Below are 26,626 nucleotides of genomic sequence, written 5' to 3'. Positions count from 1 at the left end.
CCCCCGAATCATTACTCAATTGCTACGAAATCAGGTAACCTTGCTCGTCTATTTGATGTTTGTGCCACTGCGAATTTGTCCCTATTGAGAAGATTCTGCTCAGAATACACTAACGAGGCGGCCAGTACCAGCTACAAAAACTTCTCTACAGGAGGGTCCAGACGTGAGCATGGGTCTATGGACATATCATCTTGTAAAGTAGTCAGATAGCTGTTAGTCTAGATTCTGTGACACCTGTATGTTTGTCTCCGTTGTCTACGCATTTATCTGCTACTTTGCATGTCTATTGTACATCTGACGATTCTCTAGGCTTCGTCTGTATCTCCCAGAGTCTGCTGGATATTTTGATCTATTAGAACAATACCCCCTACCGCGCTTCAGACTCTGGTTCTAGTTGCCATTAGATTGAGGCTGCACCCTACATCTCCACAAGGTGGTTAACTATGGCCCTTCAGTTTTGGTGCAGTAGCTAACTGCCAGCTGCTGCCCTATGATGTATACAGCTTCCTGCGATGAACACCACACCAACGTTAAACACAACACGTCCGAAACACACGTCCCGTAAAATCAGCCAAGCACATATCTGCCATCACACCAACGGTCGTAAGTCATACCTTTTGCAAGTCGTTGACGGTATGGACCGCCTGCATTTGGGTGCAAATCACATGGATGCGAAAAGTATACTGCGCTGCAATTTCTCATTATTTCGCAACCAACCACTAAATTTGTACGAATAAACATTTCATTAGCAGACGACAGCGCTACAATTATCTAATAAGTAATGTCTGGATGGAGATCTTATCTCATTGTTTCTTGTATTATAGGCCGTAGTGTAATTTCAGTATTTAGCGGACTTTTTATAAATATATCACCAACGAATCAATACACACTATACTGCACCTTAAAAGTAACTTAATGTACTCCTTAAAAGTATACATCAGTACTATCATACCAGCAGCTGCGAACTTAGACATCTATTACAACTTTACTGTGGGACATATTCTACTTCCACTGTATCGGGGAGACCATAAGACAATACCAGCCTATCATCTCTTTCCTGTCATCACGTGCCTCTCGCGATAACAACGTCCATTCCAGCGGCCCCACGACGCCCCGTAATGTATCACGTGATAACTATATACCAGTTCGATCCTTTTTTTTCCATTAGTTAACTGATTGTAGATGAATGCTGTTTCCTTCAGCTCCAAGAATTCCATTTGACCATGAGTTTCCTTCGACGCGACAAGTCCAAGAACAACTTGAAGTCGCAGTTCTCTCTTCTGGCCTCCTCAGAACTGGCTGAGCACGAGCGACACCTGGCTCTGGTTCACCAGCTGAATCTGATTTTCCAGCAGCATCACGGCAGCAGTGCTTCAGCGATACAGAATTCGACAGCATATGATATCGACAGGCCGCTTTCTCCCACGGCCAATTTGACGTCAATACAGCAATCAGCCTTAGCAACAGGGACAATCGTCAGTCAGAAAGTGACTACTGGTACTGGAAATGAAAGAACTAGTAGTAACAGCACTACTCTCCCCAACATAGCCAATGCGACGAATAGCAATTCCCAAGTCAATTCCAATGTCAATTCGAATGCACAGACTTCCGGGACGAAAATGAGACTGACGATTGAGCTGTCGCCTACCATGTCATCGCAGTCTCTGGTGAATTCCGTATCAAATCCCGCCAACGACGACCAGCTCTTCAACTATAAATACGAGCACAAGGCTACTGGAAGATCGCCAGTAGACCGGTCGCCATTGCTCCGTAAAAACACGGATACCTATCTGCCGCGTTCTTCTATCGTGTCTTTGCCATCTGAAGGGCCACCGCTGGATGTAGCTGACAGTGGGAACGATAGTGTTTCCAGCTTGAAAGACAATTACCGCGGCTTCCACGCCAACAGGCGGCCCAAAGCAATTGCCAATATACCTCCGTTGTCGCAGCCAATCAAGCCGCGGTTCAAGAAGAAGAGTGGCTCCCTTTTAGGTAAACTCATCTATTCGAGTCGTAAAGATTCAGATTCTTCAGCACACTCTGGCGAAACGACCAAATCGGAGCCAATCACGGAACACGATGTAACTACACCCGTGACTAGCAGAAATAACTCGATTACTGTAGGAGCTCTTTCAAACTCGCCAGCGCTGGGTTCTCTCTCTACTCCTGCAGCTGGTGCCGTTTCTAGTGGCTCCGTTTCTGCTTCTGCTTCTATTTCTGGAGTTTCTGGGTCACCTTCGTCTTCGGTTCCTTCTACTTCTCATAGAGCACAATCTCTTTCTGCTTCGCTAGGCACAGCCATCGGCCCACAACAGCCTCTGTCCCAGCGAAAAAGTGCCAGCTCCGACACTGCAGATACTGTCTCTAAACACAAGTTCAGAATGCCGTCAATTTCATTAGAACACCACCACCACCATCATCATCATCCTCATCACCCTTCTCTTGTGGGCCATGAACAGTTTCTGCGTATGTTGGAGGAAGCATTGGCACCTCAACGAGCAGCTCTGACTTCTGCTGTCCCAACAACACCTATATCGCCTTCTATCAAAGAGGAACCCAAAGAGCTGGATTCAGATTCAGCTAAGGTGGTGGGAACAACGTTTGACTTAGATATGAACCTTGACGAAATGCACGGGATCATCAAACTGCCGGAAGATCCCAGAAACAAGAGCTCGTTTTCGGATTCTTCCACCAACGCAGCTGAAGCCATACACGATGGCAGAGGCAACATTGCTACTCAAAAATCGCAGTTGCTGATACAAAGTTTAGGTACTGGTAGCATCTCTGGACCCGCTGGTCCTGTTCCAGAGAGTAAGGCTGTGTGGAAGGCTCCTGACAGTTGGGATGTTCAGCTCGACCAGAACATGAACCCTATACGAACAATAGATTTGGCACTTTCTGACTCTGACGATACGGATGAAAAGGAAGTCAATGACGATATTCATAACCATCTTGATGTGGGTTCGCTATCATCTTCTATTGGAAGCATATCACTGAACGATAGTCATGATGAGGGCCACCATTTGCAGAAAAAACTTGTAGAAAGACAGGAGTTCAGAAGAATGTCTGACTTGCCAGTGCTATATGGTACCCGACAACTGTCTCATATAATTCAAGGTGAGCTTGATTCAAAAACGGGAAAACCCCCTAACCATATTGTTCGTGTTTTTAGAGAGGACAACACATTCACAACCATCTTGTGTTCTTTAGAAACTACGACAGCCGAATTGTTGGCAATTGCCCAACGTAAGTTCTTCTTGGAATCTATCTCCAACTACCAGATTTCGGTTTATATTGGCAATTGTGTCAAGGTATTGGAACCGTTCGAAAAACCACTAAAAATCCAATTGGGCTTGCTATTGTTGAGTGGTTATACAGATAATGATAACTTGAAGATAATTGGAAGAGAAGATTTATCGTATTTGTGCAAGTTTGTGGTTGAAAATATAAACTTAAGAAACTTGACCCATGAAGAAGAAACTATGTTGTCGAGAGACTACGTCGACGTCAACATAGCTGGCCTAAACTTGAAGAACATACCCATAATCTTCCATCAACACACCTACGAAATAGAAAAATTGAATGTGGCCGACAACCCATCAATATATATTCCACTTGACTTCATCCAATCGTGCAATAACTTGATTAGCATCAACTTCTCCAAGAATGGCTGTTCTAAGTTTCCTTTGAATTTCCTTGAAGCCAAAAAGTTGACCCACCTTGACATGGAGAAAAATTTCTTGGACGATTTACCATCCAAATTCAGTCACTTAAAGAACTTGACTCATTTAAAATTGAACTCTAATCAATTGACTACTTTGCCTAAATCCTTTTCAAGATTGAAGAACTTGGAAGTCTTAAACTTATCATCCAACTATTTCAGCGTATATCCAGAGTCTATCTCCGAATTAAGCAATTTGAAAGATTTGGACATGTCCTACAATGATTTGGCGAGTTTACCAGAATCCATCAACAAGTTGACAAACTTATCAAAGTTGAATCTTTGCACAAACAAGTTGAGTAAGTCGCTTCCGGATTATTTTGCTAAAATGACAGCATTGAAAAGATTAGATATTCGTTATAACCTCCTTTCCAACGTCGATGTATTGGGTTCTTTGCCTAATTTGGAAGTAGCCTATTTCTCGAAGAACAATGTGTCAGCTTTCGTTGACCAGATGGAGAACATGAGATTGCTTCACTTTGATAGAAACCCCATCACATCCTTGCATTTTGACAATATGCTTCAATATCTAACTATAGTGGACTTGTCCAAAGCCAAAATTACGTCTATTCCTGACGAGTTCATAACTAAAATTCCAAACATCGAGAAATTTGTGTTAGATAAGAACCATTTGGTTACTTTGCCCAATGAATTAGGGAATTTGCAAAAGTTGGCGTCGTTATCCGTTTTTGGAAATAACTTACTGTCTTTGCCATCTACTATCGGAAAATTGTCGTCCTTGCAAATCTTGGATATACATTCAAATAATTTGCAATCTTTGCCTGATGATATCTGGCTCTTGAAGTCATTGTCGGTATTAAATGTTTCTTCGAACATTTTGAGCTCTTTCCCTAAGCCTCCCATATCAGTTGCCAAGAGAGTGTCTTCTACGGTGAACTTTAGAAACTTCACTGTGGATGGTGGAATAAGTAGCATGACCCCTGTTTCTGAGATTGATTCCAGACGTCCATCTAGTAATTTTGCTTCAGATCTGGATTCTAATAAGAATGGTGCAGAATCGGTTGACAACGATTACGACATGGACGAGCAAAGTAGCTCGTCTTCGACATTTGGAACCTCCTTTACATCGATGGCTGATAGCTTACTAGTTTTGACGCTAGCAGATAATAGATTGGGCGATGACTGTTTTGAGTCCATTTCATTTTTGGTTTCGTTGAAGTCGTTGAATTTGTCGTATAACGATATTCTTGAAATCCCTGAAGGTGCAATGCGAAGATTAACTCGTTTGACAGAAGTTTATTTATCAGGAAATGAAATTGCGACATTGCCAGCAGATGATTTGGAAAACTTAAAGGCATTGAAACTCTTATTCGTCAACAATAACAAATTGGTCTCTTTGCCAGCTGAATTGAGTAAACTCACCAATTTACAACATTTGGATGTTGGTTCTAATCAATTGAAGTACAACATCTCCAATTGGCCGTACGATTGGAGTTGGCACTGGAACAAGAACTTGAAATATTTGAATTTCTCCGGTAACAAGAGATTTGAAATCAAACTGAGTCATGTAAAGAACCAAGAAACAGGTGAATTCTTTGACAGTTTGTTGGTGTTGAAAAACTTGAAGGTGTTGGGACTAATTGATGTTACTTTGACTACTACTGCAGTTCCAGACCAGAGCACTGAAATGCGTATCCGTACAACATCGTCTGAATTAGACAACATCGGCTACGGTGTTTCCGACTCTATGGGTTTGAGAGAATTTGTTTCTAGCCGAGATGTCTTTATCCAGAAATTCAGAGGCAATGAAAACGAAGTGCTTATTTGTACCTTTGATGGTAAGAGAGGTGCACCAAACCAAGGTCATAGAGTCTCATCTTTGGCGAAAAATCTCTTTGTATCACATTTCACTCACGAGCTAGAAAAGGTTAAGTCTGATGAAGAAATTAACGATGCTCTTCGCAGAACTTTCCTTTCGCTTAACAAGGAGATTAATGGAATCCTTGCAGCCAAGAAATGCAACTCATTTGCTGCCACCCCTCAGATGTTGAAAGAAGCCGTCGATTTGAATCTTGCTGACGATGGAAGAGCCGGTTGTTCTGTGACTGTCATCTACATCAAGGACAAAAAATTGTACACTGCCAATTGTGGAGACACTGCAGCCATTTTGTCTCGTAATAACGGTGACCATGTACTTCTTACCAATAGACACGATCCTACAAGTCGTAGTGAATTCGAAAGAATTAGAGCTTCAGGTGGATATGTCTCTGGCGATGGTGCTTTGGATGGAGATTTGCCTGTTGCTCGTGGTGTTGGGTTCTTCAACTATTTGCCACATACACACAGTGGTCCTGATATTTCGTCAATTTCGTTAACTGCTGCTGATGATATGATTGTTGTAGCTAACAAGATCATGTGGGACTACATTTCATATGAACTTGCAGTTGATATTTTAAGACAGGAAAAGGACGATCCAATGTTGGCCGCACAGAAATTGAGAGATTATGCTATCTGCTACGGAGCAACAGATAAGATTGCCGTTATTGTGATAACTCTTGGTGAGCAGAAATCAAACAGGCTGAAATTTGGTTCAAACGGGTTGTACAACAATCTTGGAAGAGAGTCTGATGTGATTGCTAAGAAGAGAAGAGATAGAGTAGCCACAACTGGTGATTCATCTTTAAGACGTCTTGACGATGAGATTGAGCCCCCGGTAGGAGAATTGGCTTTAGTTTTTACCGATATCAAAAATTCCACCTTGTTATGGGACGCCTATCCAGTTCCAATGAGATCCGCTATCAAGACTCACAATTCGATAATGCGTCGTCAGTTGAGAATTGTAGGTGGTTATGAAGTCAAGACCGAAGGTGATGCGTTCATGGTGTCCTTCCCTTCGCCCACATCTGCCTTGCTCTGGTGTTTCAATGTGCAGCAGAACTTGTTAACTGCAGACTGGCCCTCAGAAATTTTGGAAACGGACCAATGTTGCGAGGTCACTGATGGTAAAGGTCAGGTCATTTTCAGAGGTTTGTCGGTTCGTATGGGTATACATTGGGGTTCGCCAGTATGTGAAACCGATGTGGTGACAGGAAGAATGGACTACTTTGGGCCAATGGTGAATAGAGCTTCGCGTATCAGTGCTGTAGCAGACGGTGGTCAAATTGCTGTTAGTTCAGACTTCTTGGATGAATTCGATGCTTTGCACAAGATTCACGAAGAAATTAGTGAAGGAAAGATGACATTATTCGATGCTTATCAAGGTAACCCTCGTGCTGGTGAGATCATTGAACGAGAAATCGCATCGATTGAGGACAATGGTTACCATTACTTCAAATTGGGAGAAAGAAAGTTGAAGGGCTTGGAAACCCCTGAACCAATCACATTGGTATACACTTCCAAACTTAAGATTAGATTTGAGATTTTCGAGAAGCGGATGTCACAGAATCAAGAATTCAATTTGAGTACCAGAGTTGTCGGTGCCTTGCCTGTCGATAGTATTTATGGTTTAAGAACGATTTCCTTGAGATTGGAAAACATCTGTTCTGGCCTCAACGGAGGCTCATTTGTTAATGAGGGATTCCTGAATTCTTCGGGAGTTATTTCTGAAAAGATGAATACTACCTTCAAGGAAGGTGATTTAATTGCGCTATTGAATCACATTGTCACCAGAATAGAAAGTTGTGTTACCACCTTATACCTTAGACAACAGATGAGTATTGCCCATGGAGAGGAAGGTGTTCTCGATATCAAAAGCGGTAAATCGCTAAACATGGTGATGGACGACGTTGCCCTTTTAGTTCGGGCATATCGCGAGATGTTGAAGATTGGTGGCCGTGGTGAAGAGAAACATGGCTACATAGAGAATCTTGGTTAAAAAAAAATGAACAGTAAATATAGTGTATTATAGTTAATTTAAAAGGACGTTTCTGAATGATTCTTTCAAGCCGCACTTGGCTGCAACAAATTCTATTTTTCGTAGATTTTGCACCCACCCATTTCGACAAGAAATAGATGGTAAAACTAGGTTGAACATGGCGATACATAGAGAAAAAATGTTTTCTACTATGAATTATGTGTAAAACTACATTGTATACAACATGATATTGATATTCCCATATTCATTTTACATCTCAGGTTGATTCAAACGCGTGGCCGCACCTCTCTGCCCCACTGTCCCATTGCTCCTTAAATTAGTTCCAGATAGCCAACATTATAGTTTTCATAACAGTTATCATAACAAGTATAAAATAACAAGCAAATTCTTCACAAACTTCCATTTCTCATTCGTCTTGGAGAAATAAAAACTCGGAGCCGTCTTCAGTAAGGATTTTTATCTGCATAGGCCCCAATATATGCATCAGAATACAATTTATATATATGACAAAACAAAAAAATACAACTTATTAACCTTTTGTACAAATTTTGGCAACACCATCTCCACATCCAAAGTCCTTTGATTTCCTACTCTTTCAACTCTACTACGTAGATCTCAACTTGATTTGCTGAAGGTCGACGTTGAATACCTGCACACAGATCCAAACTCAATAATTTACACCACCAAACTAATCAAAATATACCAAGAACTTTTAAGCGTTTGTCCTTCTTATTTGCTGTATTTTACTTTTCCAGTTCCGATTGGTGCCAGGAAGTTTTCCCAAGAGTGATAGCATGGTGACACTGCAAAAAAAGCGCATCTCCCGTGCTCCATTGCTCCGAGAAGGGCAATTTGGCCATCTGATAGGATCTAGAACGAAGTACCTCGAAGTACTTAACAATGAACTTGGTCCCCCTGACCTATTCCATTGGGCCAAATATGTCGGTGTACGATCGGCAGAGTACACTTCAAAAAGCATGGGTGAAAGTCTTAAAAACTCGAATGGTAAAGAAGATGACGGATATATTGGATATTATCATTTTGTCAATGGTTTGGGTCTTGATTCTCCATCCAAAGACGTCCAAAACTACGTTCTCCATAATGTGGGAATTGTCCAAGACAACGATGAGTACTACTTTTCGGAAGAAATTCTCACATCAGACCGTTTTTCCGTTACAAAAAAGGAAATGGTTTTGACTTATTGTACCTACAATGTGTTCTCTAAGCTGGACTTCAGAGTCAGAATAGTAGTTCAGATGTATGGGTCCCTGAAAAAACTACCATTACACATCGATACTACTTACCATGTGATTCCGCGGCACGGACATAAGAACACGAGCTATACATCGCAGAATATTTCCGACTTGAGCAGTCTGTTCTGGGAGGAAGTCAAGGTTTCAAACATCATAAGATCCGTCGTCCAGTTGGATAATCCTGCGCTACAACTCACAGGGCTCGTCAGCTACGGGGACTTCACTCAGAACAGTGCTTCTCTTGAAGTTTCCGTAAAGTTGCTAGTAAAATTCTTAAACAGAGGTACTCTGTGTGGCTCGAATCCGGGATACGGAACAGCAACTGCTTGTGGACACAACAATGAGAGCCCCAAAAAGACCAACCATTATAGAAACAACTTAGTAGACAGTTTGTTGAGATTATGTAAGCTTGATATCAGCGGATCAGTATGCGATCTTGCTGTAAGGGAAATAAATTCCAAGTTCAAACCTGGAGAATGGGACTACCTTATCCTCCGGATATACAAGATCCAAAGAGGATCCAACAAGGAACACGACTATCTTGAACTTTCACATCAGCATCTCAGTACGTTTGACGTTCATACGACGCAGCTGGCGCTCATCTTGGTGGAGCAAGTGTACTTCCTAATCTCCAAAGAGCGCTACGACATGGCACTTGTATTGGCACAAAAGTCAGTACAAATACTTCCACTTGATTTTGAGTGTTGGTATAGTTTAGTTTTGACATACATATTGGTAGGTGACTTTGAAAGAGCGCTTCTAGTTTTCAACTCTTTACCTGTGACATTGAATCCTCGAACCCGTGAAAGCAATATTGAATCTGTTTCTGGTGCCCGAGAGACATATACTTCAATGTTCACACAGAGAATACGAAACAACGAGGAGCCAATCAGCGAAAAGAATTTCAACTTAACATTTCCTGCTCCATCAATAAAATCAGAGTCAGGTCATGTACCAGTCGCTTCCATCAATAAGATATGGCATGACTTGTTCATATTCAATCCGCATTTGAGACACTCCATCAACGGCAACCACTTCAGCCAGTCTCCCATTGTAAATGGTTCAGCCAGAGACATTTCATCAGTAGACCAATCGATACTTAAGATTTGCGGCCTTTATTCAAGCAGAAATATGCTTTCCATGCAATCTTCAGGAACTCCTACGTCGTCATTGTTGGATTTCACTAGGAAATCCACTTGGGGACGAAGCTACGATCTTCTATCGTTGTTTATAGCGTTAGTAGGGTGGGACCAAATTGTCACTATGAAAGATAAGTTGTTTTCAGGTCCCAAGAACACGGCTCTATCCAGCCTGCAGTTGCCCTTTGTAGTTGATCACGGTTCCAAAGTACATAGCCTTGTAAATTGTGAGCCATGGCTAGATCAGTTGTTCTTGGTTATCTACGACGATTTGAAAACCATCATGACGTTGACGTCTGCTGGTACTCCGCACCATAGTGCCATTGAATGGGAGATGCTAGGCTTGCTTGGTTGGTCGGTCAAGTACAACTTGAAGGAATCAATCTGTTCACTTATGACCAGTGTAATTGGTGTAGCTAGAGATGGAGGATTTGACTACTTTGGAACTGTGCAATTGCTTGAAATCTACGACGAATTGATCCTAAGTGATGCAGTCGACACCAATATCGATCTTAATCATGATGATTATGATATTCGGTTCTACAGCAACAAGTTAATTTTGAAAGCGTCCAGTAAAGAACGCTATCAGAAATTTATCAAAACTCTTGAAGAAGAGTTCTTGACGCTAGACTTCATCTTAATCAACTTGATGAAGTTGATTAGTTGGAATGCCAGATGGTACCAAATGACGCCTAATCATTTGGTGGTTAAGATCCTTTCCAATCTTTTGGTGAAATACGACCTGGTATCTATCCTCACATCTGTCAAGGTGTTATTTGAACAAAACAAGAAACATAAGCATGTAAACAGTAAGAAAAGCTCAGGCATTTTTTCATTTGGTTCGTTATTGGGAAGTAGCGAAAGCAACATCGAGGAGTACGAATTTGAAGCGAACGATACCATCTACACCTACATCGAGGAACTCATCGGCTGGCTCGAAGATTTGAGCAGCCACCCTGCATTATAGATATATATAATTTGCAATAACATTACTGCATTCGAGAGGATATGTAGAAAGAGTACTACCGAAGTTTGTACCGAGTACACTTCTATATACTTGTACAGAGATATATTACCTACTCGGTCTTCTTGGTGCTTTTTGACTTGCCCAAGACCTTCTTTCTCTGCTTGATCATGTATGTGTAGAGCATGTAGAAGCCGGGAATGTAAGTGAACAATGTGAAGATTAAGAAGTAGTAGTACCATTGACCAACTATTGAGGAGGCCTCATTCAAGGACAAATAGATCATGTAAGTTTCAGAAGACACGCCAGTAGGATACAAGACGTAGAAGGTAGTGTATCTCAACCAGGTCAACCAGTCTGGAACTCCACCTGGAGAAGTCAAGTTGGTAGCGTAATACGAGTATCTAATTATCTCAGTGATGGACCAACTCAAAGACAAGGTTATATAGATCCAGTGAGTGTTAGCTGGAGACTCTGGAAGCAACTGGCACACACCCCAAACGATTAACAATCTAGAGAAAACTTGAGTAGCCGTCGTAAAAATAGGCAGTTTGACGAGTCCAGTGGCAGAATTGATGATTTCGACAACGGCAAACGTCTGAATCCAGGTGGTGATCTTGTTGGTGTAATCAAACAAATATGGTTGACCGAGGGAAGAACCCAAGAAGATTGTGTTGAACAACACAATAGTCCATAACGAGGCTGAAATCGAGTTGTAGGCGATCAACCACTTCTTGGGATGAGAAGCAGATTCAGACATGTTGAAGATGAATAGGCAATTGCTAAGAAGAATGCTATGAATAATTCCAGAGTATGAAGAATAGAAATGAAAATAGTTCTTTTTTCGCATACGCAGAAAATGGAAAGAAAAAACGAGACTGCGATCGAATGGAATGGCTGCGAACACCAGTAGACAATTTGTAAGATGGAGCCCTAAGTATAGTTTCTGGAAAATTAGATACATTTGGTGACAGTATTTGTTTATCACCAACCAAATAATCATACTGATTGCTTGGATGTTATTTAAGCTAGTTTATTCATTTCAATTCAAGACTAATATGAACATATATTAAATGTAACGGAATTAGATGTTACAAAGATCAATGATTCAGATTAAGGTACACTTATAGAAGTCTAGATTTAGTGAGACTAGGAGAACATATTAGAAAGTCAATTAGGGTCAAACATTGCTAGTTAGACTAATAAATACAATAAATATATGCAGTTAATAGAGACTCCGTTTACTCAGTCTTTTGTTTAATACCCAAACCATAGACTTTTCTTCTCTGGGAAAACATGTGGCCATAGAGAGTGAAGAAACCGGGCAAGTACATCGACAAGGCAAAGAGCAAGAAGAAGAAGTAGCTGGAGCCCATAGTGTATTTGAGAGCGGAAATTACAACCGTCAGTTCTGCAACAAGACCCACTGGGTACAACAAGATAAACATATTATACCTGAGCCAGAACATCCAAGAAGGAACTTCGTCACAGGCCAATTTGACGGCATAGAAGCCATAGCGTATGATCTCGGCAAGTGACCATGCCACGGTGATAGCGGTAAAAGCAGGCAAGTTCCAATTAGCGGGAGCTTCTGGGAGTTTATAGCAGATTCCAATAGTAATGATGGAACGAGCCAAGGTTTGAAGAAGCACGGTAAGCAATGGCGATTTGACCAATCCTATAGCCGAGTGCAAGATATCAAAAGCTGAGTTCACAAGCTGCACATACACTAACACAGCGTGAGGGAAATCGCCACTGTAGACATGGGAGATGTAGTAATTGGATGTCTTGACATCCTCGGCTACAAACGGTGCACCAGCTGCGATAAAATCGAAAAGCCCCAAAATAAGAATGGCAGACCACACGGAAGTAGCAACGGCATTGTACAACGACAAGTACACGCTGGAGATAGAGGGCATTCTTGTAAAGGCACTACAGAGAATTGACGAAGTAAAAGGCTAAACAACCAAATCTACCATTTGCCAGGACAAGAAAAGCACTGGTGCAAAGGTGGAATTCATGGGGAAGCATCCGTACCACAGCAGTTAAGGGTGTCGAGGGTTTGGAATTTTCATTCTGAAAAAATTTAAGAATGTACAGGAGTCTGTCAAAAAAGTCGCGCTATCTTTATGTGGGGGTCATTGCCTGGGGTAGAAACATGATGAGAGACAGTTGTAAGAAGAAGCTACCCGTAAGTATTGAAACATATATACGGGAGATGCCGAGGAATATGGAGAAAGTCATTGTGACAACTTATAGTCATTTCCTAACAGAGTGTCTCCTGGCCGTATCTTTTTGGAAACTCTCAGTACCATATGGTGTGCGAGGATTTATAGCTGTTTTATATTGCAATTACATAGCCAGTGTTGGTGTGATTGGAAGTAGTATGCCTATTCTTTATTGTATGTGTTCTATATTGTATATGTTTTGTCTTATTGTATTCTGTTGTTGTATTTTATAAATATCATAAGGTCATCAAGGTAATGGCTATAATCACTGTAGCCGAGAAATATATATATGCGATTATTAGTGCGTATCATTCGATTCTAATCTGAACATGTCCGAAATGGTTCAGCCCCACATTTTGAACAGGAAACGCACTAGCGTTATTGGAACGAATCAGTATGATCAGACCATGTCGTGATTTTCATACCGTTTGGTATTTACTCTGCGGTGTACTTTTGTAAGATTTCCACCAATGACTCTTCGTCGTTCGCTATCTTGTTCTGATCCCAGTCCACCACCAAAGGTGCCCTGAAGATTTCGGAGGGTTCGATGTCCACTTTACCAGTAGCTTTACCCTCGTGTAGCTTGTTGAATGCGTCGTAGATAATGCTGTACTCACCCTCGGAAAAGGTCTTGTGGTGGGTAAACTGATGGCCTACTCCTCTGTGGTGGCCCAAGCCTCGAGTGGTGACGATTTCTGAGTGGGACGAGCCCAGAGTCCTTCTGTCGTGCAAAAATGGATAACATCCATGCAAAATCGACTTGCTTCGCGAATCAGGAAGACAATTGCGTACAAGTGACTGGTATTGATCTAAGGTAGGCATCTTGTTCTGCATCAAATCGATCTGGAACTCGTGCTTTGAGTTGTCCTTGAGGTTGAAATGAGCTCTGCTCAATGCCTTGTAGAGGATGTTGGAAAGAGGAATGGTGGCATCGTGGAAGATGGTCAATGTTGCAGGAGAGTGCTGGAGTGTTCTGAATAGCGACATTTTCACTTGTTAAGGTTGTGTTCTTATAGTAGGTTTGAGATTCTAATAGGCTGTAGTTGTGGTAAGTTTAACAATACTAAGTACTGGAATATAATGAGCAACAACTAATTGACGTAAGTTGAAGTTATATTTGTTAGTAATGAAGAATGTGAATATGAAAACCAAAGTCATGAATTCCGTCTCTATTTATATAATTGTCATATGAATGTCCGAGTCCCGATAACCAAATCTTAACTATGGTATGGTCCGAGTTCAACTGAAGGGCTCGAGACAAGGAAGATGATTCCCGGAGTATGGTCGGACTTTTACCCCCGCCGGTGAAAAGGAAAAGAAATCGCATAAAACCGGATGACTCAAATGTCGTGGCTCCCCATATGCGACATGTCTCGCCACTTGTCAGGGGCATTGATGACGTCTGATCGGAGCAATCAAAACTGACGGGAAACCTGCATATAGATACCGGCATTCCACTGTCTGCATTTGGACCTTGCAAAAACCACTAAACAAGAACTGAGTTCAGTTTGAATTAGTACAAATCCTCTGGGATTTATGTACCCATATTGACCTTTATTGTTCTGCCCTTTGACCAATCGTGGTAACACTCCTAGATTAGTTATTCCTATAGATAAAATAAGTGCCTCGGAAACCATCCTGGAGCCTTCATTAAGTTTTCCATTTGGATCACATGATTCTTGATCATGTGATGCGAGTCACACGAGTTTTGATAATCCAGATGTAGCTGAGACTGTACTGTGGACTTGTAGATATATATGGATAGATATTGCTAACGTTTATCATTATTTATTATACCCTCCTCGGTTTAATTGATAATATTATATATACTTTGGAAGAGCATCGACAATATTTCAAATTCTCCTTTATTTGGCAGATTAGCGTTGAATTTTCTCGTTTCAATTCATTTTATACTAGCATTTACTTAGACTATTGCATTTTCATATTTCAATGTGCCGTTTCATGATCTACAAGGGCAGAGAGTCCATGGTGCTATCGGACTTGCTCACCAAACCAGCGCATTCCATCATCAACCAGTCGTTTGACTCACGGCTCAGACTTGATATGAGAAACCCCATCAACGGAGATGGGTTTGGTGTAGGCTACTATACTGCTTCCAACAAGCCATGTATCTTTCGTGCCATAACACCTGCGTGGAACAACGTTAATTTAAACAACCTTTCGGACTGTACCGAAGCTCTGTTGGTGTTTGGTCATGTGAGAGCTTCAACTCAGGGAGTCTTGTCTGAAACCAACTGCCATCCTTTCTCGTATGGCAAGGTCATGTTCATGCACAATGGTGGCATACTGCAATTCAACCATATGAAGAAGAAACTCGTTAATCATTTAGAAGAGCAGTTTTTCTTATATATCCAGGGTTCTACGGACTCTGAGTGTTGTTTTGCGCTCTTCTTGGATACGTTGTACAAGATGGGATATGACCCTGGCAATTTTGAAACAAAGTTCACTCACTCTGTCTTACGTAAAGCTTTGGTTACAACTATAGAGTTGATCAAGGAATGGCAGACCCAAACTACAGACGAGCCGTCGTTGATGAACTTTGCTGTAACGGATGGTGAATCAGTTGTGGTCAGTAGATATATCACGTCCAAGACAGATGAAGCAGCTTCGCTTCATTTTAGCACTGGTCTGAAATTCTTTGAGTATGAACCAGGATTATTCAAAATGGAACGTCTAAACAGATCGCAGGACGTAATATTTGTAGCCAGTGAGCCGTTGACATTTGAACGAGGTGATTGGATCTGTGTCCCTACCAACACGTTGATCACTATTACAAAGAACAATACCATCTTAATGCATCCTATAGAAGATGAATTCTACGATGGTGGAGTTAACGAAAGATCTGCTGGTTTAGCCATGAGCAAAGGTCTTATGGGCGGAGTCCCAACTAAGAATAGCCACAGAATGGATGACAAGTCTCTGGAAGATGAAGTTGACTCTACTTTGGCAGATGTACCTCCATTGTCCAGAGAGGGAAGAAGAGCCTCTAACGACGCAGCTGTATTCTGATCTAAGGATTTACATAAGATTTATACAATAATCACGTACCACCTATTAGTCAGAATTCATGCTATAATACATAATCATACAATTGGCGATTTAGAATGCTGTATATTCGAATATACTGTGGACGTAATTAATAGGCGTAAGATTTTATATAGATACAATTCATTTCATTAAAACCGTCAAATGTAATACAAAACTCATACTAACGCTGGCCCCTAGTGTCCCTTGCTAGCGGATCTGGTCAACTTGGTGCTACTGTCTTTCTCTGAGGAAAGGTGGTCATCGTCCAAACCAAGGTCGTCGTCATTGTCCGAAGAGCTGGAACTGGAATCCTCGCTGGAGATTTCCTCATCTTCCATCTCTGCTCCAACACGTGCGGTCAACAACGAGCCCGTAGAATCGTACAAGGGATGCGATTTCTTGTACGACATACCGTCATCGTTTGGGTCGATATACTCATCAGCGTCTTCGAAATCTGCATCCAAGAGCTCTTTGCTTGTGATCTCTTTAGTCTGTGAGACCATTGAAGATGAGATTATTTCTGTAGAAGCTGTACTTGTCAATTGCTGTGACATGTAACTGGTGAAGTGGTCGTCGTCGTCCGACTCAGATTCGTCGCTGTCTAAACGATCTCTGACATCAGCCTCTTGACTCAAGGCTAGATCCTTAATGTCAGATTCAGTATCTGTGGCAGTTCCACCAGTCTCAAACTCGTTGTCGCCAATATCGTGATCAACGTTCGAATCAAAAACCAATCCCGTCTTGACCTCTTCTATAATCTCACCCAAGCCTTCATCAAAGGTATTGTTGACGTCGTCGTCGTCGTCTTCATCTTCGTCCCCACCACCCAATATAGCGTTGTACTTCTCTCTGGTATCGTACAAGACGTTGCTAACATAGTCTTCCCATACTTCGTCTTCTACTTTAGCATCAATCAACTCGCTTAAGGTGTTCGTAGGGTAAAGCTGAATGAACTTGACTACTTCTTCTGCAATCAATGTCAAATGGCCCATGAATCCCAATCTCAAACCATTGTGGTCCTCTTCGTAGCCAGTGCACAACTTTTGACCTTCGATAATTTTATTCGTAATGTCTCCTAAATGAAACAAATCTATGGCCAAAAACTTATTAAAACCGATGTCCATCGAGCCATTTAATACTTGTTGTACGATGTCGAAAACAACGTTGTGCAAGAAGTTGTTCCAAGGGAACTTGAAGAACATGGACAAAATATTGGAAATGATTTGCGTATCAAACAACGCAATCTTTAAAAAGTCGCCCACAACTGGATTGGCTCTTATTTGCTCCTCGGTGAGATTGGCATTTGCGTGTGGTTCTTCTTCGTCATCTTCATTAGGATGTTGCAAGACGGAATCTCCTTCTTCGTTGCGTAGTTTCGAGTTGAACGAATCTATCGTGTCATTAGCGTAGTCGTCTTCATTTGTTTTCTTATCTTCCTTGTCATCATCATTAGAACTGGATTCTTTCTTCTCCTCAGGAAGTACGATAATCTCGTTATATTTGAAGCTGACAGGATCGTACTCCTTCATCTTCTCTCTCAAATTGTCTCTTTCCTTGACTACATTAAAGCCCTTGTTGTCATTGAGTAATGCCATGTTAGAACAATGTAAAAGTTCAGCGATCAACTCACATATCTTGAATCTCTCAAAACCCAACGGCTCAATTTCTCCAAAAGGGGTTCTTAATTTGTTGTCTACATCGTTTTTCAAGAGCAAGTGATTGAATTCCCCAATCTTGCTGCCAAATACTTTGAGTAAATGGCCCAAGTAGATGGGATCTCTTCCAGTAGGAGGATGTGAATCCAAGGTAATGTACAAAACAGGTAAGATATCATAATCCGAGTTGTTCTTTCTAATGATTTCTATGATGATTCCGACACCATTGGCCAAGGCGTAGCCTCCTTTTAACATGATGTCACATAAGTGGCACATCTGCTCGTAAGAAACCAATTCTCTGGTCAACTCATTGGGGCCAATGGTTGAATTGTCTGTAGTGGAATTAGCAGATATGGTGATAAGAGCCTTTAGGAAGTCTGCTGCTGAAGACTGCTTGACTAATAAGCTGTCATTGTCGGCTTCTTCAACGTTAGCCTCTTCCGAAATGTCCAATGCAGAGATGAGGTGTGATATTAAGCTCTGATTTTGGAGATAGTCTATTATTCCAGTCGAATTATCTGGCTTGTCGGTGGAAATCAACTTCAAAAGGAAGTCCATAAGCGGAGGGTTGGACAAATGGTTCATAAACTTGCCCACCAAATTAGGTTGGTTCTCAATGAGGTAGGTGATCATTTCATCACACTTCATGTCCAACAAATGCTCCATGATCTTCATGAAATAAGTGGACAAGTTTATGGAGAGCAGCGATTTCGAGTCCAAAATAGACCACAACTTGTTCAAATTGATCGTCGATTCCATCACGGTGTCTGTAAGTGACCACACGTCGGCCGATAAGATTTCTGCCGCAATAGTAGCACGGCGTGTAGCTCTTTCTTCGTCTGTTTCGTCAGCCTCATCTTCTTCTTCATCCTCATCTTCCTCTTCCTCTTCCTCTGCTTCTCCTTCCTCTTCCTCTTCTGCTTCTTCATCATTAGATTTGTCGTTATCATCAACATCATCTTCTTTGGTGTCTTTATTCTCCTTAATTTTTTCGTCTGCTGGTTTTTCTTCTTTTTCAGACGGCTTTGCCTGTAAAGCACCTTCAGTCGTGACCATGTCTACCAACATGGCAAGGACGTTTCCTTCACGTAAAAACTCTAAGAGCATGGGATTGTTCAGAAGCAACTCTTGCAACAAATCGTTTTCATCAATCAACTTGAGGAGCACATTGTACAGATTCAGGTACAGTGAATCGCCCAGCTCATTGTTGATGGTGTGGTTTTCTAGGATGGTTGAGATGTTTGAAAGCGATGTGAAGCCGTTGGAGAACTTCCAAAAGGATCCAGACATAGTGGAGAAGATTGTGAGTGAAAGCTAGGGTATACGTTAAATGGCCCGAGAATGCTAATATGTGGAATGTCGGAATGTAGCCAGACTTACCAATAAAGATGATAGCAAGAAAAAGCGATCAGCCAAATTGTGACGAGTTGTTGGATGCGTATTGCAATGAAAGGGAGCGGGTTATGTTGGATTTTCTAGAACAGTACACTTTCTGAATCTTATGTCGTAGTGTGGTAACAGAAGCTATGAATAGGTAATTGTAATAGTTGAACACTAACTTAATATGAGAACAAGGAGAATATCACAAGTGAACTTCAATATAACAATGGCAAAATGAATAAAATAAAACACTCAAGAATAGTAGAAGTAGTCTGCCTTTGAATTCCTGAAGATTTGGTAATTTATAGTGAAAATGCTATGATCCTATGGATGGAGGGAATTGAGCCTATCAAATACAAGCAGAGTCAATTCTAGCACAATACTCTTGGCTGCAATTCACAACTCAACGCAAGACGGTGACCAAGTGTTCCCACTATGTACAATGCAATACAAGCGTAACAGCCTAATATATGGAAAAACAGTCGAGGCTGGAATTAGTGACTTCTACGGTGTCTAAGTTTTTTTGGGAATCTCCAGTGGAAGTTCGGTTGCGCTTCTGGAGGCAGAAAAAAATTTGTCGACATGTGACACAAAGTCGTGAAAAGTTTGACCATAAGACAAGAATAAGAATTGGGATGTCTACAAAGCAGAACTTACCGTGTTCGGAATCTGTGTCTGAATATTAATAGAGTGGTTATTCTGTAGCTTATAAGACTGCTGCTCAGCTTTATGATTTCATTGAATTTGATAATTGAAATCATCATATACTAATACTGCTATTGCTGATAGTTGAATTACTGAATTCTACATATATTCAAGTTTTACTGTTTCCTTTTATCACAACATCGTTCTTGCTATAATACCTAAGAAGGCTGTACAACCCGTCTGGAGTCTACTATACCAAATATATCGTTCCAAGTGAGTTTCAATCAATAGTTAATATCTTTTCAACATTCTCATAATTTCATCACATTTCACTTTATATTCACATACAATGTTGAGATCCTTGCTCCAGTCTTCCAGAGTGTCTGCTCGTACTCTTGCTACCTCGACCAGACCAGACTTGACTCCTTTGAAGTTAAACTCGAACGGCTCCAAGCACCTCTATGCTGTATTCAAACTCCACAATATGCCATATTTGGTGACCAAGGGAGACAAAGTTTACTTGCCTTTCAAATTGGCGAACGCCCAGGTAGGAGATCTGTTGGTTCTCGACAACGTCACAACCTTAGGTTCACCTGATTTCACATACAACAACGACGAAGGAATACCTCAAGACCTCTACCAACTCAAAGCTAGTGTAGTGGAGATCACCAGAGAACCTTACTACGAAGTATACAGAAAGAAGCAAAGATGCAGAAGACTCAAGACCTTCCCTGTAGAACCATTCCAGACTGTGTTGATGATTAACGAGTTGAAAGTCAACTAGGCACACACTTCATACAACTACATCCCATACATACTACAACATCCTCTGTAAATAGTACATAATTTTATTAATGATACATTCGTAGCTTCATATTACAATTTTCAATTTCATCACGACATCGTAGCACTACCTATCATGAGTGAAGCTTCTTCGCGAGTTGAACTTGATGGCCCTCGCCAACTTGGTGTTCTCAAAGTTGAAGTTAGACCCGACTCTGGTGAATGGATGGGCTAGAAGCTGTTTGGCCGTAGGTCTCTCTTCAGGATTAATTATGAAACAACTATTGATAAAGTGTTTGGCTTCTGGTGATATCAAATGGGCTATTTCATCCGGAATAGGAGGTGCCAATTTGGTCTTACCAATCTTGTAGATTGCACTGACAACAGCTTCATTGGACCAGGGCCTCTTCCCGGCAAACATCTCCAATACTACACAACCAAGAGACCAAATATCAATCTTAGCAGAATATCCTTGCTTCTTGTCTTCCACAATGCTGTCAATGACTTCTGGAGCCATCCAAAAGACCGTCCCCTGCATCGACATTTCAGCATTGTTAGCATAAATATCGGTTGATCTCTTCGAAATGCCAAAGTCAGAAATCTTACAAGTACCATCGAGCTCCAAAAGCAAATTATCTGCTTTGAGATCACGATGCAAGATTCCATTGGAGTGCAAGTACTCCAATCCTAGCAAAACCTGCTTGGAGATAAATCTAATGAGAGGTTCTTCAAACTTACCAAACGACTTCATACACGAAGCTATCGATCCACCAGTAACATACTCCAAAAACAAACTATAGATATGGCCCTTCTGCTCGTAGCCCAAATATTGGACGATGTTTACATGGTCTAAATCCTTCATAGTTTCCACCTCCTTGTGCAAGGCTTCGATTCCTCCAGATTTGCTAGAATCTCTGTATTCCGGTGAAACAACCACTTGCTTCACAGCAAGCATTTCACCTGTTGTGACATTTAAACCAAGATAGACTGCCCCAAATGAACCTCGGCCAATGAGTTCACCTTTGATCCATGCAAACTCTTCAAACTGGCCGTTCTTGTTGTTTCTAAGTTTACTTACAAAACCCTTTTCAATCTCAGTGGACGTCACTTCTACAACTTTCTGGCCCCACATCTTTGTATTGGACCTGGCCAACCCACTGCCATTACTGGAGGCTCTGGTTACCACAGAAAATGTGGATGGTGGTGAGTTCTTCTGTCTCTCGAGATACTTTTTCCGAGCTTCATTGGCCACAACACGAATTGTTTTCATTCTACGACGACTGAGTTTGTGAGTTTGGTCACCATAAAAGATTTCGTCGCCCGAATCAATTGTAGGGTTAACTGGTGACATATTGGCATTGGAAAATGTTCTAGAAATCGTAGGCTTCCTTACTGGGGCAGATGCAGTTGTAGCAATCGCTTCTTTTGGAAGTGGAGATACTGGTGTATCATCTATAATAGGTTGATCGAGATTGGTATTAGGGAAATACTTCTCTAAGTTGCTGTAAAGTTCATCAACAGGAGGTCTAACGTTCATCGTATGAATCGAAGTGGTGTCTGTTAACGTTACTCTCTGGAGCTTATCTTGTTTCCTGTTGATTGGTCGCATGAAAAACTCGTCATCATCGTCGTCGTCATCATCTTCTTCATCATCCCTGTCTCCCTCAAGAGTGCTATCTCTGCTGTCGTTTCTTACAGACTTCACAAAGAAATCATCATCGCTGTCCAGGGTTGGCTCTGCAATGGCCCTGTAATCAAACGAGGGAGCTTCGTCGAAAGATATTTCATTCTCTTTAAACATGTCTGAATTCTTCGATCCAATAGACAGTCTTCCTCCAGACCCCCGACTATTGCCATGTTTGAGAGAGACTCTTTCACTCAGAGATCGACTAGAAGTAGATTCTCGAGATACCAGTGACACTGAGGTCAGTCTGCTCTTGAGCGATCTCTTGAGGACGGAGTTCGCACGACGAATACTCAGCTTATTCGAAAGTGGAGGTGGGGGAGCTGCTCTCTTCGCTATTATACCTCCCTGATTGGCATTAGCTTCCCTGCTCAGATCAGAAACATCTTCCTTCAGCTCTTCTGGAAGCAGATTCAAAGCATGCTGAGCGGCATCGTTATTGTTGCGAACTTGAGACAACGTGCTCGCATTGGAGCCTCTGTTAACAAGCGGAATTTCGTCTTTCAACGTTAGAACAGTCGTTGCGGAGACAGGAGATCTCAAAGAATCTGAAACAGACGAGGAGTAAATATTGGGAATAAGCTTGGGAGCCTTAGATTCGTATGGCGACTTTCTCCTTTTGTCAAAATCGATTTCTCTTCCTTCCTTCCTTATGACTCTAAACGAGTTATTTGACTGAGCTGAAGATGGAGATACTGACTGTTTAACTTCGTTCAAATGCTTGGTATTAATAACAAGAGATGGAGTTTTGGAACCTGAATTTAGCTTTTCAGAAGATTTCTTGTGAACTGGGAAAGGCAATCTCAATGGAAAGTGTTGGTTCGCGAGTTGTTTCTTTGACTGGTCATTTCCATCAGAAGGAGTTCTGCCAGAGGGCACTTCATTAATTTTAGAGAGTCTATCGTTCGAAGTACTTTCCTTGAAGTTCCAATAATCGACCTTAGAATCTTTGGAATTGCCCAATAAATACTGAGGAGTCGCAGGATAACCTTGCTCGTCGTTGTTATCACCTTTCCATTCAAACGATTTCGAATCAGACGAGTTTGTCGAGAATGTAGCAGTACCAGATGGTGATCCTAGTTCCTGTCTAACCAACAACTTGATGTTCTTTTCTTTCTTTACAATTCTCAAAAGGATGTCATCTGGAAGAGAGATACCTTCTTTCGAGTGAAATTCCGTCATGTGAAACGTGATTAGTCCGATATTTATCAACCCCAAAGTTTTTACCAATGTCTCCTTGATGAAATGAATATCTATCGTATCTGCTTCTGTGATTGAAACAGGCACAAAAGACACATTATCCTTACTGACCAATATGGTGTTGACCGGGGATGCAGTAGAAGGGTTTGCTCGAGGAAGGTATCTTTCATCATAATTGTCAATGTACTCTTCTGCATCAGGTTCAACAATTTCAATGATCGGAGTTACAGATTTCTCTTCGTTGCGAGCGTATACAAGTTCGTCCTCGGGAACACTTTGATAACTAGATCTTGATAGCCTTCTCGCTTCCTGGCCATTCTTTAAATCGAGATAATCAGGATTTGGATCTAAAGTCTCACTCGAATGTCTGCCAAACAATGTATGTGGCACTTCATCCACTTTTGATCGCGTGTTGAATGCATCTGGTGAAGAATAAGTAGCCATTGTCAGGAAAGATGCCTTTTTCGTTGAGATTGGACTGATCTTCGAAGAGCTGGAAGAGGAGTGGACCTGTTTTACGATTTCCGCTGCTTTCTCACCACCGATTTTCCGTAGAGTGCTGAAAATACCACTCCTTCTCGAAGGATCTCCTTTGGTAGCTGTTGAAGTGTATTTTGTCTTTCCTTGTTTGGATTTCCCATTAAGATACTCATCGTTTAAGGAAACGGAAGTAGTTTTAGTGCTGTTTCGCTTATTGTTGATCGGCAACCCAGCTGAGTTAGGAATGATAGAACTGGCAGGAGCACTGATCGATTCCTTGAAGGTAGGACTCTCGATGGACGAAGACCGATGGTGTTTTCTGAAGAACAGATGTGAACTAGTGTTAGGAAAACTGGCAGGATCCACATATGAAACTGGCCTCTGTTTGCTCAGACTGACGTTGTTGAGAGAAGAAGATGAATTTGACGAAGATATAGATGCCGTCGATTTGTGCTTATAGAAAATCGGTGTGGATTTCCTGTTTTCTGACTTTGCGGCGTGGGTGAGTAAAACCGGAGAATTGGACTCATTGGAGATTTTTCTCGTAGAGTACAATGGCGATACTATACTATCTTCCTGTTCTGACTGAAAGTTTTCCTTCCGCAAAAGATCTATAAACCTGTCCACTGAGTTGTTGTTATCGTCTAGTACAAGGTACTTGGAGAACTGTTTCCAGATCATGGAATTTTTGTCGAAGTTCTCTAACTCAAGGAATCTATTGCCTGATATTTCGTTTCTGCGGAACGTTTCTTTCCAAGACTGATTGAAGCTATTCTGTTCTAACCATCTCAACACGTTTGGCATCAGCCACTTGTTATTGTATGAATTCACTAGAGTCGATTGTGTACTCATGGCGTATCTCACGAAACGCATATCTTTGTTAGCCTTTTCAGAAGCAGGTGTTGTTGCTGAGATGGTTGAGTTGTTAGAAATCGTTGAAGATCCAGATCCCTGTCTGTTGTGGTCTACGTCGTAGCTGCTAGCCATCTGGTTATTTACAGGCATAGAAGTTGTAATGGGCTGTTCCTCGGGTATAGAGTTTATATCTACGGTTTCCTTTAAGTTGGACGAGCTGATACTAATCTTGGGAATACTATCAGCAAACGACTGTTCCCTTTTAGCCGAAAGTTCTAGTGAATCCTTGCTATAATTGTATCCACCAATAATCAGACCTATGGCATTGGAACCAAGGCTGTTTGTGAGAGATTTGGGAGGAGAAGGCGACATCGCAGCTGAGGGAATCTCAGGAGATTCTACTACAGGACTTACCATTACATCGCCACGAAGTGTAGGGTATGAGAGAGTGTCACTTTTTATGGGAGAAACCAAAAAGTCTTGCATAGAATCGTCTTGCTCTGAAAAGGAAAAGCTTGGATTGATATTGTTATCGATAGCTAGCGATGGAGGAGGCACTATTGAATCTGTAATCTGATTTCCTGTGGACATCCTTGTGTTACCACTGCTGCTTCTACTGGAATTGTACGTAGCATTGTTGGAATTGTAAGTGCTGCTAGAATTATTAGAATTATAGCTATTGTTGGAATTATTGGAATTGTTGGTATTGCTTTTGGTATTGTTAGAGTTGTTGCTATCATGGCTAATATCCCTGGTTGTGATCACTGAGGGAGGCTCAAAGGAGAAAAAGTCAGTTTGCGGGTACGGCAACAGCGAGAGGTCTCTCTCCTGAGGAGGTCTGGAACGAGTTCCGGGATCTAGTGAACTTGATTTCGGAGCATAGATGACACCATCCAGGGAGATACGGTTGGTCCTGGGGCTGCTGGTCGAATTGAGATTAAAAGTTGAGTGAGAATCAATGATTCCATCGGATTGGAAACTCAGTCTAGACCCATTAGCAGAATCATAAGGAAGACGGATTCGTTTGGCATCGTAACTGACAGATCTTCTATTACTTTCCGGATACGCGTTGCCAGTACGACTTGTATATGTATTTGTATTGTTAAGATTGGTACTACTGTTCATATTATTGGTGGAACTATTGTTAGAATTGTTTGTGGAATTGCTGATTATGGCATTGGAGCTTGAATTATTTATAGAATAGGTGCCATAGGCAGATCCACGCGGATCCTTGGACATGGCGATGGCAGCCTCAACGGCAGATAGATTCGGGAAGTGAGAAGTGAGACCAAGAAAAGAACTTGAAAAGAAATGAAAAAGAATTGCAGATATGAATTTCAAGTTCAATGTCAAATGGCTGTGAAGTCTATAGGAACTTATTTTTAGCCATTCCGAGGGAGCTGTCAAGAGGCACGTGATGTCGAGAGAAGAACTTAGCCGTTCAGATTATAGTATTAATAGTTTATCACAAGACTCCAGATCAAGATGGTAATTCGAAGACATGAGCTATGGAGACATGTATATATAATTCGTGACAATTTGAATTCTTTTCGTACAATTCTGGAATTAGTTCGCTTATTGATTTTGCAACTGAGCGGATACAGTATTAAAGTCCTAAAACAAATTTCGTTTCGCATTATCAATATTTATCTTTTCCTGATCTGTCTTTCATTTACTTTTCATTTCTTCACAATACTTAGACATCTTAAACTACCATTACACGTATATTCCATTCAATTCATAGTCATACACACTC

At 41.4% G+C, this 26,626-nt stretch overlaps 8 protein-coding genes across 8 annotated transcripts; 3 read left to right on the top strand and 5 right to left on the bottom strand. All coding sequences in view use genetic code 12, as the record gives it.

The window, feature by feature from the left end:
• Positions 1–1,223: 1,223 nt before the first annotated feature.
• On the top strand, positions 1,224–7,611 carry CDC35 (adenylate cyclase (ATP pyrophosphate-lyase) (Adenylyl cyclase); the record flags this gene model as incomplete). Its single annotated transcript, XM_001383922.1, has 10 exons — positions 1,224–1,264; positions 1,370–1,438; positions 1,514–1,518; positions 1,753–2,081; positions 2,328–2,444; positions 2,553–2,749; positions 2,780–2,961; positions 3,043–4,613; positions 4,738–4,742; positions 4,823–7,611. The coding sequence occupies 10 exons, from the start codon at positions 1,224–1,226 to the stop codon at positions 7,554–7,556; spliced, it is 5,250 nt and encodes a 1,749-aa protein (XP_001383959.2).
• A 739-nt stretch (positions 7,612–8,350) lies between these two features.
• PICST_43117 (predicted protein) lies at positions 8,351–10,915 on the top strand (the record flags this gene model as incomplete). Its single annotated transcript, XM_001383921.1, has 2 exons — positions 8,351–8,612; positions 8,676–10,915. 2 exons carry the CDS (start codon positions 8,351–8,353, stop codon positions 10,913–10,915), a joined length of 2,502 nt encoding a protein of 833 aa, XP_001383958.2.
• A 109-nt stretch (positions 10,916–11,024) lies between these two features.
• PICST_56836 (predicted protein) lies at positions 11,025–11,672 on the bottom strand (the record flags this gene model as incomplete). Its single annotated transcript, XM_001383591.1, has 1 exon — positions 11,025–11,672. The coding sequence occupies one exon, from the start codon at positions 11,670–11,672 to the stop codon at positions 11,025–11,027; it is 648 nt and encodes a 215-aa protein (XP_001383628.2).
• Positions 11,673–12,153: 481 nt separating this feature from the next.
• Positions 12,154–12,831, bottom strand: PICST_57597 (predicted protein; the record flags this gene model as incomplete). Its single annotated transcript, XM_001383590.1, has 2 exons — positions 12,154–12,667; positions 12,722–12,831. 2 exons carry the CDS (start codon positions 12,829–12,831, stop codon positions 12,154–12,156), a joined length of 624 nt encoding a protein of 207 aa, XP_001383627.2.
• Positions 12,832–13,575: 744 nt separating this feature from the next.
• Positions 13,576–14,127, bottom strand: PICST_56909 (predicted protein; the record flags this gene model as incomplete). The annotated part of the gene is made up of 2 exons (XM_001383589.1): positions 13,576–13,770; positions 13,798–14,127. 2 exons carry the CDS (start codon positions 14,125–14,127, stop codon positions 13,576–13,578), a joined length of 525 nt encoding a protein of 174 aa, XP_001383626.2.
• Positions 14,128–15,090: 963 nt separating this feature from the next.
• YNT1 (Glucosamine 6-phosphate synthetase) lies at positions 15,091–16,170 on the top strand (the record flags this gene model as incomplete). Its single annotated transcript, XM_001383920.1, has 1 exon — positions 15,091–16,170. One exon carries the CDS (start codon positions 15,091–15,093, stop codon positions 16,168–16,170), a length of 1,080 nt encoding a protein of 359 aa, XP_001383957.2.
• Positions 16,171–16,382: 212 nt separating this feature from the next.
• Positions 16,383–19,133, bottom strand: SAP190 (SIT4-Associating Protein ser/thr phosphatase involved in G1/S transition; the record flags this gene model as incomplete). The annotated part of the gene is made up of 3 exons (XM_001383588.1): positions 16,383–16,491; positions 16,555–16,811; positions 16,905–19,133. The coding sequence occupies 3 exons, from the start codon at positions 19,131–19,133 to the stop codon at positions 16,383–16,385; spliced, it is 2,595 nt and encodes an 864-aa protein (XP_001383625.2).
• A 775-nt stretch (positions 19,134–19,908) lies between these two features.
• PICST_76656 (predicted protein) lies at positions 19,909–26,117 on the bottom strand. The gene is given in 10 exon segments (XM_001383587.1): positions 19,909–22,372; positions 22,451–22,522; positions 22,571–22,683; positions 22,786–23,844; positions 24,046–24,112; positions 24,245–24,396; positions 24,415–24,583; positions 24,602–24,994; positions 25,121–25,462; positions 25,682–26,117. 10 exon segments carry the CDS (start codon positions 26,107–26,109, stop codon positions 20,779–20,781), a joined length of 4,389 nt encoding a protein of 1,462 aa, XP_001383624.2. The 5' UTR covers positions 26,110–26,117; the 3' UTR covers positions 19,909–20,778.
• Positions 26,118–26,626: the final 509 nt, after the last annotated feature.

This window comes from Scheffersomyces stipitis, chromosome 3 (assembly GCF_000209165.1).
Source record: "Scheffersomyces stipitis CBS 6054 chromosome 3, complete sequence".
Classification (NCBI taxonomy): Eukaryota; Fungi; Ascomycota; class Pichiomycetes; order Serinales; family Debaryomycetaceae; genus Scheffersomyces; species Scheffersomyces stipitis.
The sequence above is the reverse complement of the archived record's forward strand: the minus strand, read 5'-3'. Positions and strand labels throughout refer to the sequence as shown.